Consider the following 14,393-nt stretch of genomic DNA (forward strand, 5'->3'; position numbering starts at 1 on the left):
TTGCGATCTTGGATCTTACAATGCACGGATAATCATCGCCATAAAACCCTCGGAAGTTTTTTGAAGTTTGATTTCTAGAAAAAATTGGTTGGAAAGTCCATTTTTAAATATTTCAGTCGCTATTACAAATTTTAAATTTTCAGTGGTAAATTACTGCAAGATAGGTCAGGTAATAAAATTTGAAACAAAATTACATGATCCGTATATCTCGGCGGAGCCTCACCGTTCAGAGTGTTTCACTATCGGTGAGCTGACGACCTGTCAACACCTCTAGCCATCTCCGCACCAAAAATGATCCTTCACGAAGCCATCCAGCCATGAATTTTCGAATGTTAAAAAATAGACACACGTGTCGCTTGCTCCTTAATATAATGAAATTAGAAATAATCCAAAATGGAATGAAGCCTTCCATGGAACTTTTGAGGGTAGCTGTCAAAATAAACATCTCCGTAAATAGAAAAAGCCATCACATCACTCCTAAACCGTAGATAGATGTATTGCAAGAGAGCGTAACTGTCAACTGTCAGCACATTGACGATGACAAACTAATAGAAAGTTAATTTTCTAGGGGAAGGGTGCATGGACATTCAAAGTCAAGTACTTCCATTTGATAGCACCTTACGTGATTCCGCTTCAGTTACAAGATCATCATAATGATAGTAAACGCCGGAACATCGTAATTTTCCGTTACATTTAATTGAGAGCTTACTCTTTCTTCCGGAATATAATTGTAAAATATAGGCATTAGAAAGAGAAATGGGATCAAGAAAAAAGCGAATGAATTTGAAGAAAATTTCTCGGAATGTCAATTGGATGAGGTTGTCGATGGTAAAACGTTGCCGCACGTGGCTGACCACTCGAAAAAAATGATCATCAAACTGAAACACTAAACTAAGCGGAACTCAGTGGAACACACCGATGAGTATAGCATGTTTTATTAAAATTTCAGATACCTACAAAGCGTCTCAGCGCTATGCTATCCCCATCCAGCGAAAACAATGGCGTCATAAACACGATTTAGTCACTTGGAGTATGATGCTATCTTGGCATGCGTCGTACCAGTGTAATTAACACGGGACAGTATAGCATTTGGTGCTTAAATATTTCATCAAGCTATTTACTAAGAGATCGATATTGTGAAATGAACACCTTAAGTGGATGAAATGATCTCTTGAACTCTATCACCTATAAGTTTAAATCAATTTTTAGTGCATATATGTCATCATGATGAAAATCATTCACATTTGTTTTTTCACATCAATTCCTCTCATCAATCTCAATGAAGCCTAGATGATGGAAAAGTGCATTCCTGAAATGTCGGCCGCAAAAAAATTACGTTAAGATAACTTTATAGAAAAAATAGACCTAAAATCAATTAGATAACTGAAAATGTAGTTCATCCGAGCTTTACTCGGCATCGGTCCTCATTTCTTACATAAATTATTAGAACATATTTAGTACGGAAGACCGACACGGAGTAAAGCCCGTCAGAGCTACATCTTCAATTATGTCAACCAGCGGAAGCCTACATGTGATAATCTATCCTTTTACTACATATGTGAAGCTGAGGCATTACATTTACAGAAGAGATAATTTCCGGAAGAAATGTGGACGGATGCGGAGTAAAGCCCGGAAAATTTACATCTTCAATTACATCAACCCGTGGAAGCCTTCATTAGGATTCCATGATTTCATCCATAAGTTAAATAAAAGTGGTGAAGGAGACGGATGGAGAAATCGTGTCCTACCTGTCCCATGGGGGGTTCATCTCGAGGTCGGCCTGCTCCATGGTCACCTCCTTGAAGTTGAGCTCATCGTTGGGCAGGTTGCTTTCCTCCCAGCTGGGCGTGAGGCGCACCGGCTCCGACGCCCCCGCCGACGACCGCTTCGACACGGAAGACGCCGGCATGGTGGACATGGCCACCACCGACGGGGAAGCTCCTTTGGCACATGAAGAGGAGAGAGGCCCGTATGAGCACCACGTAAACAAACACACTTGCAAACACAAATACACTATTTGCCACCACAAAACACACAAAAAACGAACACAGTAGACCCCCGCTTCACGATTATCATCGAATGGTTGGCCGTGCCAAGAAGAAAAAATGACAAGTGAAGCGCTATGGAATGAAATTTCAAGATCAAGTCCCTTGAGATAGGATAAAGGCAAGTTCTTGGGCTAAGCCAATAAGGATTTGGGGAAGGAGAACCACTTGGGAGTGATAGAACTTGAATAGGATAAGAAAAATGCAGGCCTACCATCTTGCAATCGTAATTACATTTGAAAACTGAATACGAATTAAAAACAAAACTGATTCCCACTTGGGTTTCACTGACGCTGCGTCATCTTCAGGTAATAAACGTCATCATAAATGTTGAAATCAAGACTAGATATCATGAGTTACCAGCGGATGATGCAGTTACGTAAACGAGTGCTGGATTAAGCCCGTTTCTAAAATTGTAATGAAAGAAGCAAAGTTTACCTTAATTCAAAAAGCGAATTCGAATAGCATTAGTGAACAAGAAGGACAAAAAAATTCGCTTGCCATACTCGGCAGAACATGAAAAAAGTATCCATTCACAAATTCCTTGGAGAAAAAAATGCCTTGATCTACGAATGGAGTCGCAAAATTTCGGCTTTCCCGACCACTGCGCACACCATTACGCTACTCTAGATTAATAGCTTTCATAACAGTTTTACAGGACAACTCAAATTTTATCACCGTTCACGTGGCAGAATCCAAATTAAAACACAGACGAATCTAACGCTATCATTCGCAATGCACCGTTACTCAACCTGTCCTAATAGCAAAGATAACACGCTCACGGTCACACCATCTATGAAAACATTGAAAAAAAGAACAAACACGAAAAAAAACACCCGCACCATCTTCGTTCTCCATGGTTCCACTCAAGAGGTCGCCCCGCACTCGTAACAATTGACCACTGGCAGTTGGGGAGGGGCGAAGATCATGCACAAGAAAAAAAGGACCAAGAATTCGGGCAAAGCGGTGTTGCGATAATTGGGATTTTGCCCGGGAGGTTTATTTCGTCGCACCCGTCGCTTCGTTCGCACAGTCATGCACGCGGTGATGCTGATCGCGGTGGACCAAAGGACCTATTAAAGGGGTCGCTGTTATACTTGGCGGGATGGGATACGAGAGGGAGGAGAGATATGGGGAGGGGAGTGGAGGTTGGGCGCCCGGAAGACGACTCGTGTCCGTCCGAGACGGGATGGACGGTCGGTGGATGGACTGGAGAGGGGAGGTGCGCGAGTTGGCCGGGGAGACGCGGAGGAGGCAATGGCTGCGGGTTGAGTCCCCGCTCGGGATGAACACAACTAGTGATGGGTCGGTCATGAACGATCGAATCATGTGACCAGGGTCATCTCCGAGATTGATCGGTGAACGGGATCATTCAGATGACCAAGAGGGTCATTTCCTCCCGTCCTTCGGTCGTTCGTGACCGTGGACCGCTGTGGAGGCTGTGGACGTTCTCCATCAGTCGCGATCGTTGGTCATTCATGATTGTTCTAGACACAGGTCATTCATGATTGTTCTAGACGCAGGTCATTCGTGATCGTGGTTGTTCTCCGTCAATCGCCAGCCATTAGGTCATTCGTGATCGCTCATTGCATAGGTCATTCTCAAGCACAGTCCAATCGCTATCATTCTTCGAAGATGTCGCGGTTGATGATCGTCACTCGCGACCTGAATTGACCGTTTTTTACTGCTCTTTCACTCGTGGTGATGAATGGCATGGTATTGCAATCACTTTTAGGGGCAATGTTCGTAATAATTGTAAAGTTTTCTATATTCGACATTTCAGGGTACCTATGGCCTTCATATCTCAGGTGATATGCCGAAAATCTTGAGAGAGCCCAGTTTTCTCTCATGCCTCTCAATCAGTTCCATTATTTATATTAACTTTCCATAATAAAATATTGATCACTAACCCCATGCCCCACGAATGATTGGAAATTATCGTTGATTCTGTATCTTGAAAAACAATAAAAGGAGTGTAATAAAGAACATTTAAGGAACATTCTGTATTTGTAAATGTTTTAGAAGTAATTAAGATAAAAATTAACTAGTTTATGGTTTTATCAAATGAAAAAACTTTATAGATTAATAAAAATAACAACTCATCTCTCGTTTAACAAGCTACATAGATATTGCCCTTAAGAAGAAAGCGATAAGCGGGTCATGATTGACCATAGGGTAGTGATTGCCCCCTCGGTCGTGATTGTCTACTCGGTCGTGATTGCCGTCCACTTTCCACAATCATGACCCATTCAATCATGACCTCCCGTTCATGACAGAGTCACTGAAATGAATTGTCACCGTGATTGGGATCACGAGAATGACCGACTAAGTCCATCACTAAACACAACAGATTGTGGGGGAGGGAGGAAGAGAGGGAGGGGTGAGTAAAGGAAGGTTGGGGGGCGAGAAAGGGGGCGAAAGGTCGGATGGAGGGGGAAGAAATGGGAGTATATCACAAGAGGGAGAATATAAAACGATTTGCTGCAATTATCGAGCAAGAACATGGTCTTTTGGGTTTTCTGCGCATTGCTTTACTAGTAGAGACGAGTAACACTACCCAAACGCATAATGAATTAAAAAAGGCAATGAATTCAAACTCTTAGGGTATTTTATGGATAGTTTTGTCATGTGGAAAGGAGGCGGAGGAGAATCATATAAGAAGGAGAGCCTAAAAAAATAGATACAACCACCGACCAAGCAGGGTCTTTCAGGTTCCTTTCCGCGGAACATTTCCATAGTAGAGTACGATAAATTGAAAGATTAACCGCCATAATAACACGTTACTACTACAGATGATGAATTTCATCTTTTAGGTTATCTTTAGAATTTTAACTCGCGATGTTTTGTGATTGTATTTAAGACGACAAATCCCCAGTCAACTACTTCAAATCCAATCTATAAAGACCTTCTAACAGCCAAACATCTTCATCTTCCCATGGATGTAAACGCAAAACATATACTTATGCACCGAAATATCTCTCAAAAGTGTGCAAAATACGTGGTGATCTTTAACAAAGTACACCTACTAAGTGTACTTTACTAGATCACTAGTTATTCTTACCAAAATTAATCTGAAGAATTGAATATTACTCGTATGTCATGTCTGTTATAGGCAAGAAAACTATGGGTTTCAGTAAACGGAAGTAACTTGTGAGACGATTAAATTGGAGGGTAGATTGATTCACTCTATCATTCTCTCACAAGAACGCCCACTGAGGATACTATAAGTTCGAACAACAAGGCGGCGAGTCACCGTAATTTACACAACATATTGAAGGAGAGAAGGGGGTGGAGGAGGAAAGGGGTGAGGAAAGGTTCGGGGGAAGGATTGGGGCGAAAGCGGGTGACCCAATAACGATTAATAAGACAACAAACATCTCTTTATTGAGGAGCAGGGATCGGTGGGTGGGTGGGGTGGCTTAAATAGATAGATAGCTTCTGAACAAAATTGAGCGTCTCTCCATCATAGAATCTCCGCCTTAACTGTCGTAAGCATATACTTCGCACAAATGCAACGCTTTTACCTGATTGTGCAGAAAATTCGGAGACAAATAGTTACAAGCGCGAAACAAAACCACCATATATCTACATTTAGTTTAAAGAAAAACCCAAAGCTCCAAAAGCCATCGATTCAGGGGTATTTTCATTTTAAATTTTAAAAATACATAATTACAACGACAGATTCCGTTGTAATGTTCACAGTTCGATGAGGGAAAATATATTTCATTATTGCGTCACAGCTTCTTCTATGAATTTATCTCCTATGCATTATGTACACATACCAAAATGGGAACATTTCTCTTATTTGTGATACGGCGTTTCTTTCAGATAATAGAGTATTGAAATGGGCTTTTTCGCCGGTGAAATCATGACTGAATAAGAAATTAATCTTTAGTATAGGTGTGTTTGAGAATCACTATGGACTACGGTAAACGATATCACAAATCATACACAGAAAGTAAGTAAGTAAGTGAGAAAATTCTTGAAGTCATTAATTGAAGAATTCTTCATTACTATTCCTCCAAAAAATTACCTTCGCGCCGAGAAAGTATTCCTCACACTCATCTTTTCGATATTCTTATCCTATGAAAGACCTTTGACCTGTTTCAATTAATCTGGAGAACCATACTCATCTCCTAATTAATAAGATCGTTCGGTAGAGATTTCATTTCTTTCCCTTGCTCCCAACCTTAAGCAAAATCGGATAAATGTTAGCATTATCCTCCTACTTATGAATTTTGCCTTTCGTAACATCATTTCACGAAATTTCTGGCAGCTTTAATAGAAGTTTAAGAAAATTAACAAATATCAACCCTTTTTGTACCTCCGCGAGGAGCATTTCATGAGCCTATCCTGCTTTTCCAGAGTTTTTTCCTATTTTGACAGAGAGTGGTCTCCATTAATTAACTGAGGAGGTCAAATATTTTAGATTCGTGTTTGCCTCTGTGTGAGATCTGTTTCTCTCTACTGCTTTGTGACAGTAATTTTCACCATGAAATGTTTATTTGTATATTTTTGCCAATGAGCGTTCATATAAACGCTTGAACACTGAGCTGAAATTGATTTTGTCCTTTTCGAATGCCTGGCTATCGTATTTTCAAAAGAAGAGTCGAGATTTTTTTTCGAAGAGAATTAAATATCTTCAGTGAAATCTCAGACAGATGAAATAATAGTTCAGAATCAAGGAATAAAAAATAAACGTAAAAAATGCTTTTTACAATACTTACGCAACAGCCAACTTTCGATAATTTTGTTTCAGAACAATAATAACTATAGCGCGTCAATATGGTACAATATTTCAAGTTCAATGTTTTCATATAAGAGTTAAATTCGAGGCAATTGATTATAATGTTTCCCTGCTAGTAATCCTTTATTTCTCTTTACATCAAGGGGCTGTTTTTCAAAGAAACGACGAAATCCTTCACCTGCACACGTTTACACTGCCCATGTTCACTACTGCCCTCATTATGGCTGGTGTAATATTTCTGGAGCATCAGAAGGAATTACTTTAGCATATTGAATCAAGTTCATTAATAATCTTGAGCGTACTTGAGAAGTATTTTTACTCTGTCATTCGATACCGGGTTTCATGAAAAAATCTGAATAAAAAATAAGCATCACATTATATTTATAGTTTTTGGGGGATAGTAGCTAATTAATACTGCAATTTTTTGCGTCTTCACTGGATATTTATACGCCATTAGTTTATATCATCTTGAATATCGTAATGACCCCCCATATTTCATGAAAACTGATGAGCTTTCCTCCTAGTTCTGTTCCAACGGGGGGCGCGTCATGGGGGAGAATATTAAAACGCATTAATCTACCCCCCCAAGCGATTCGCCTCTCTTCTCTCCTGCCATCTACTTCCACATTTCCCGTCCGCCTCCACAGATTACCTCCTTTCCCTTCAATTTACATATTAACAGATATAAGGATGAAGCTATTTTTGCAACCATGATACGTCGTACATTACAGTAACATGTAAACATCATAGCCGAAAAATATCTTTTACTGAAATAGAGGGAAAAACTGTGAACTTAGAGCTAAAAACGATTTACAGCACTACGAACCTAATATCTGAGTTTAATTAAACAAGAGCTTTGAGTGAGTATCAACAATACGATTGCGCAATCTCACCCAATTTGAGATAAATTGTTTTAGACAATTACAATCGCACATTTTCTTCCAACCTTAATTATTTTAAGTCCTTAAAAATGTTGAACTGGGCTGATTTTCCGGCCGGATGGAAATTAATTTATTACCTCAACCTTAAAAGAGCATGTATTCTCCGTTGTAAAGATTCACACTCACTAAAACTTATTTTTAAAACATCAACAATGCACATGGTAACACAGAGTACCGAAGTCGTGTTCCTCGGAATGGGCAGTTATCGGTAAGGTAGTGGGTACAAAATCTTCAGCTGGCATCATTAGAAATTACTGAATAACTCAGTACAACAAAAAATCCAAAGTATTACATAAAACGTCGAAAATACTGGATACCCAGGAAAAACGGCAAAGTGCACCCAAAAAATGTTTGCGTTGTAATAGTGCAGTAACTAAGGAGTAGGTACCCCATGTTTGTGGACAAAAAATGCTTAAAATTGTCTCCCCTACCATCCCCTGAAGTAATGCGGATTCCGCCGGAAACACCCTATACATATTTTTTAATCTAGAAGTAAATGGATACATTTGGAGAGAAAAACGCTTCATTCTAACAAAATTTAGGAATGATATAACAATGAATTAAATGAGAGAAAAAATTATTGTAGATGTACTATAGGCTGCACACCAAAGGGAAGTTATTATTCTCACTACTTTCGTAAGACCTTGAGGAAGAATTTAAGGTGACACAACACTTTTCTGAAATCAGATGATTATTCTTGTTGAAAGCTAGAAACAATAAGATTTCGTAAGTATCCAGCTGCAATCATCAAAATTTCCTCGACTCATACTAGAAGTGGTTTTCAGTATAGGCGCATTCACTAGTTATCGCGACGAAACATACTCTGCTTGAATCTTTTTCTTTAAGCTTTCGCAGATAAGATGATGACGTCATGAAATATGACGAGCGGGTCGCCACTTCTTCAGCACTCCTCGGCCTTGTGCGAGGATCTCCTTCGGTTTGTTGTTGTTTACCCTATTATAAGCGATCATATCTCTAAACAAGCGGAAAGATTTGATGGGTCAAAACTCTAATGACGTCATCAACTCAAGAAATGCGGGCGGAAACCGTTTTATTTTCTTTGTTTAAACTATAAAGATAATTCGTTGTCTCGGTCGTGAATTCATGTAATCGACTAAACAGAATAAAATCTAAAAAAACTTTACATAATATATCCGCGCTAAGAATCCCTATACCGGGTTTCAACTGGGCCTTACCGATTATCCACAGGAATAAATACTACAAACATAATTCCCGATACCTAAAAACACGCATAATTTTGACAATGCAGGACCTAGGTTTCGATGTGGTGCCTCATCATCTGGCCGTACAGTATTAAATTTATGTGGAATTATAAAGTTTTTTACATTTCACTCAATTAAACGATAATGGCGAATGTGCAATTTTTTTCGTATTAACTAATTTCTTTAAATCCACTGAATTGTTTTAACGAATTGCGAACAGGTTTGAATGAAATACCCCATTAACTTGCGGAAAAAATGCAAGCAATAAAGTCGCTGTAACCCTTTCTAACCCAGCGCTTATTCTGGAAGATGTTAAATTTCAAGACTTCTCGTTTTAAAAAAAGTGAGAATTTTCTATTCAATCAAACTAATTGTGGCAGCTATATATTTTACCATTTATCTTTACAACACAAGGAAACACGTAGTTGAAATATTTCCTGAAGAGAGCTGAAAATGTATACATTTTTGATGTTACAGTGCTACCTCGAGATGAAGAGTGCCCTAACATACAAGGTTTTGAGATAATCGTCGAGCGAACGAAATTAATCTTTGAAATACGAGCGAAATTAGAGAATCCAGGAACGACCGACTGCGGCGCTGCACACGGCGAAAAGGGGAATGACCGTTGAAGAGAAAAGCAGTGACTAAATTTAAGCAAACAGTAGCATTTATGTTGTGTGTAAGTCGCATTTAAGTGACCAAAATACAGATACACTAAAAAAAACTAGTTTTTAAAAAAGTGTATCGTTTTTAAAAGTGTACTTACTTGTATTTTTGTTTTATTATGTTTTTATAAAATATTTGACCTATATAAATACATTTTTATTATTAAAAATGTTACAAAAACAATTGGGGAAGCATTTTTGGGGCTGGGACGGATAAATGGCACTTCCATTAATTTCAATGGGGAAAACTGCTTTGAGATATGAGCAAATTGACATACGAGCAAGGTTACACAACGAATTGAACTCGTATCTCGAAGTATAACTGTACTCAGAAGCAACATTGATCTATAATAATGGGTTAAAATCCCCAACAATATGAGTTTTAACGTAGATTTTTGAGAGGTAATTATTTAAAAAAGCAACAGAAAAGACGCACACTTTTATATACCTCCCCCCACCGTTCCCGTCGATCTTTCAAAATGATTGCTCCACCAATTCCTCCTTCAACAAGGGCTTCCCTTGAATCTACCTCCCACCCTCCCTCTGACCTCCTCCCGAGTTTCGACGGGTGGCAGCGCCCCACGCCCCACCCCTTTGGCTTTTAATCTCCTCTCTCATATAACCTTTAGCGGGCGCCCTCACAAACTTCCTATTGAATCTGCCGAGGAGGAACCCGGGCCGCTCTTCTTAGCGTTCCCCTGGGACGTTTTAACCTTTGCGTCTCCCATGCGAACATCTACCCCATACCCCTTCTGATTACCCACCCCCTCCCACATCGCCCTTTGTCATATCTCCTTTCATGGGGCCGTCGTCTCTCCATTCGGCTGTGCCCTGTCATCAATCCGTGGTGGACGGACACCATCGCTGACTACTGTCCGCTCTCTTCTCACGCAGTCGCCCGCGTGGGAGTGACCTCTTCAATGTCTTCTTCTGGAAGGTTGAAGCATACTGTATGTGGCACCAATCGTAGACGTGGGCCAAACGATAACATTCCGGAATCCGTTGCAACTAACCATGGCATATTTCAGTATCAAGTACGGTGTAAAAATTGCTTTTTACTCACGACTCCTATTAAAATCAACTGATTTGGGCGTTACTTGGTGGAACGATGAAATGTTCATGGCGAAACAAACACGACTGTTTGTCTTGATAATGACGGTACAGACGTCGAAACTAGTTGACAGCTAATAATAAAAAAAAAGTTTGTGGAACAGTACTTAGTTTTGTTTCGCCATGATCACGATTCCTAACTATATCCATCTCCACTGACGAGTCCATGTACTATTGACATGAAAGGTAGAGCCACTTTTCCAAATGACTGTCTTGTACCAGATGTTGGCTCTGTGAGACGGAACGCGTCGTACGCATTAAATTATTGTGGATATGTGCAATTACGTTACATTTCAATACGTCGAACTTCCACTATATCACGCCTGAATCAGTTGAACTTTGTCCATGTACTCGCGATTGCTACATGTATCTACTTTCGCTGACGATTCCTTGAACTCGCGAGTACTTTAACTCGATACTTTAGTTTTTAAGTATCCAGGCACATCTGAAAAAGCGATTACCGATTCCTTTGTAGCGATTACAGATACTTGGACACATCTCTAATCACTCGTTCCCAGAATGGAGGGAAGTGTGGCAGGAAAATGGGTGCCTGAGTAGGATAGGCCACGCCAATATCGACCAAAACAATGACTATCGTCAAAGGATCGAGTTGAAAAAGGTTTCAATGAAATTTTCGATGCTTTAAGTTTACCGGTACTAGCCAAGCTCATAACTATAACGGAGACACCCGCAATGCACAAATTGTGCAAAAATTCCACAGAGAAAAAATCATTTGCCTTGACCATTGTCGATCATAACTCATAAATAAATTATAATACACTTTCTGACGCGCGCAGTAAATCATTTTTTTTACTTATTTGAAGGCTTCACGAAATAAATTCACAGATAAAATCCCAACCCAATTCACAGGAATTAAAAAATGACGTACGTGTCTCTTGGCGTAAGAAAAACTTTATTTAGATGCGCTTCCCACCAAGATGAAACAGATAGAAATAAATACACGGCTTACATTTGAATAAAGAAGGCACTCCCGAAGTGCGACGAAATATCTTAAAAAATAAATTCACTCATTCTTTTACCTCTAAGATAAGTTCAACTCGAAGAATGGGTAGATTACTTTTCGCCAGAATCGCTATACTTATTTCGAGCACAAAGGTTAGAAAATTGGCCAGCTGCAGATTAGCAACCTCGGTAAGCAGAGGTCGGCAACCTTTCCGTGGCTATTGGCGAAGGTATATTACTGGAAGAACTAAAAAGGACATATGTGTTCATATTTTAGGAGGTATTTTTGCGAATGAAAAATGCAGCACAAAATTCAATCAAAATACACCCTTAACGTACAAAGTCATTCCCCGTCCATTTCGAAAATTAATATCAAATACGTGTCCCGGAATTGTTGGGATGAAAAACAAGGTTAGGGAGCAGCCCGAGGGCCTCTCAACGTTGGTACAGACTATTGAAACGTCGGCGAGTAGAAAATACCCCGGAATTCCACCCCAACGCGAAGTAATTTCACGTTTCCATCCCGGACACGATCGGGACAAAAGCCACGAAATAATCTTCAAGGCGGAAGAGCTAAGGAGATCTTGAGGAAGGGTGGAAGAGAGGGGTGAGGGGAGGCGAAGAATGTGCTGATAGTACGGTCGAAACCGGAGCGAGAGAGAGAGAGGAAAAGTACGCATGCATGGGTCGCAGAAGAAGACGGAGAGCGAAAACGGGGCCTTTCAGTCCTTCCCCTCCCCCACGGCCAGCGCGCCTGCCTGCGAGCCAGAAGGCCCCGCTCATAGCCCAAACATCCACTCCCTCCGACTATTGCAAGGCGAGCTGTTCTTTTTTAAACGAACCCTGTATAGGCAGATGCTCCCCCGTCCCCCTTATCACCGCTGCCTCTTTGACCGTCGGAGTGAGTGGAGGAAGATTTATCCGTGCGGAGAAGGCGTCTTCGAGCGGCTTTTGCTGATCCCAGGTCATTCGCGTCCTGTCCCGGCGTCAGCGCGCTTCTTCATGGCCGGGTGGTCCAAACAAGGATAAGATAGGATATCCACGAGACGTCCGAATTCCTCGGGAGTCGCCAAGAGTTTTCGTCATCAGTCCGAGAGATAGAGGGGTGGCTCGGAATTCTATAAACAAACGTGCACGTGTCCTCTCGCAAAGACACGGGATGAGTTAAAAGGAGGACGACGCATCGCTGCAGCTCCAGCCGTCGTATTTTGTCTCGAGTCCCTGTGGAATTACTTTTGTAACTTCGGAATTTCATTTTTATTCCTTAGCTTCATAACTGCAACTATCGTCACGAATTCTCCAACTGGCGATGCTCTCATGTACAGCAGGCAGTGGAAATCTTTAATGAAAGAGATGCATCCGGCAAGGAATATTTTCTTTTAAATTTTGGGACCTGATTTTTACCTGGGCTCACGAGGAATAGAACCAGGCCGTGATTCGTGAGTAAGCACCGATCATAACTTAACAATTTCAATGAAACTGCATAAACCCGAAGAAAGAGATCGTCGCTCAGTATATTGGGAATAAAAACGTAAGGCCTGAATTTTTCCTGCTTTGATGATACAACACATGTATAATTCCTTGATTTTATAGACCAAGTTAAGAATTAACGGACTGTCCGCTAGTCTCTGTATAAAAAGAACCTTCACAACCACGAATATAAGTGAAACATAAATTAAGTTAACAAGAACAAATCAAATAGTAATCAGATGATATACTAGCTTAAAACTTACAATATTCGCTTAAAATTTTCAGGGTACACACAAGTGACCCTAATCAAAGATTACCTCAATACTTTTTAATGAGGTAAGATTCTCATGTTTGAGCAGCAGACGCTTATCAACAGCAAGCGGTCTACCATATATACTCGGAATAACTCAAGACGATTGCGTCACTTTAAAACAACCGATTAGTCACGAAACGAAGACCAAATACTAACGGTAGAGGGTAGTGATGAGTTCTCAAAAATTATCAAGAAATAGTAATTTTTAAGAATACCGCTTGAAAATCCGATATATATTTTTTTTAAATCGGAAGAGCACATAATTACGTTATATTATGCTATTTTCAACGAAGCATTGTACTCTTCATTTAAGGAAATAACAGCAGATTGGTAATTGCGAAACGGTACATTTACCTGTACATTCACGGTCTAGACAATATTTTTTTGGAATTCTCGTAATTGAAGCATATTCTTGCACATAGTTTTGAGGGATAATCTCCGAAATGCGATCGCATTTACAAGATATCTCAGAGATGCATCCTCCGTCAAAAGGGTCAGCACGAGCGTACTAAGAGGCAGTGGAGTCTGATATGGATTCCGAGAAAATGGCAAGATCGATACGACTCCCATGAAGCCCTTTTGAACTCGGGAGCACGTGAAATAGCAATCTATCAAAAAATATATCTGCAAGTGGAAAAAAAACGAATTGAATATCATGAAATAAAAGAGTATGCATTAAGAAGGGGGACTCATAGAGCGGTCGCGTGCTTTTCGGGCGAAGGAAGAGGATGGATTTTTCTCGAGTGAAAATCCACGGGATGAGATTATACACGGAATATACATGCTAAATGTATTACTTAAATTTTTAGTCCATCACTATAATCCTATGTGATCAGAGCCGAAAATGACGTCATGTTCATTAGAGTGACTTCATTTACGGAATTCATTAGCCGATAAAAAGAGAATTAGTCCAGAA

General features: G+C 40.2%; 1 protein-coding gene across 3 annotated transcripts in view; it reads right to left on the reverse strand.

Annotated features, from left to right (window-relative positions):
• LOC124154166 (equilibrative nucleoside transporter 1) overlaps positions 1-14,393 on the reverse strand; it is a 251,274-nt gene that overhangs the window by 76,236 nt on the left and 160,645 nt on the right. For 2 of the 3 annotated variants that reach the window (XM_046527727.1, XM_046527729.1), the window contains one exon: positions 1,749-1,941. In XM_046527727.1, the coding sequence (XP_046383683.1) occupies positions 1,749-1,941 (193 nt within the window). Of the gene's footprint in view, positions 1-1,748; positions 1,942-2,887; positions 3,292-14,393 lie in introns of those variants that run through there. The other variant, XM_046527728.1, reaches the window with a different exon arrangement.

This window comes from Ischnura elegans, chromosome 2, assembly GCF_921293095.1.
Source record: "Ischnura elegans chromosome 2, ioIscEleg1.1, whole genome shotgun sequence".
NCBI classification, from domain to species: Eukaryota; Metazoa; Arthropoda; class Insecta; order Odonata; family Coenagrionidae; genus Ischnura; species Ischnura elegans.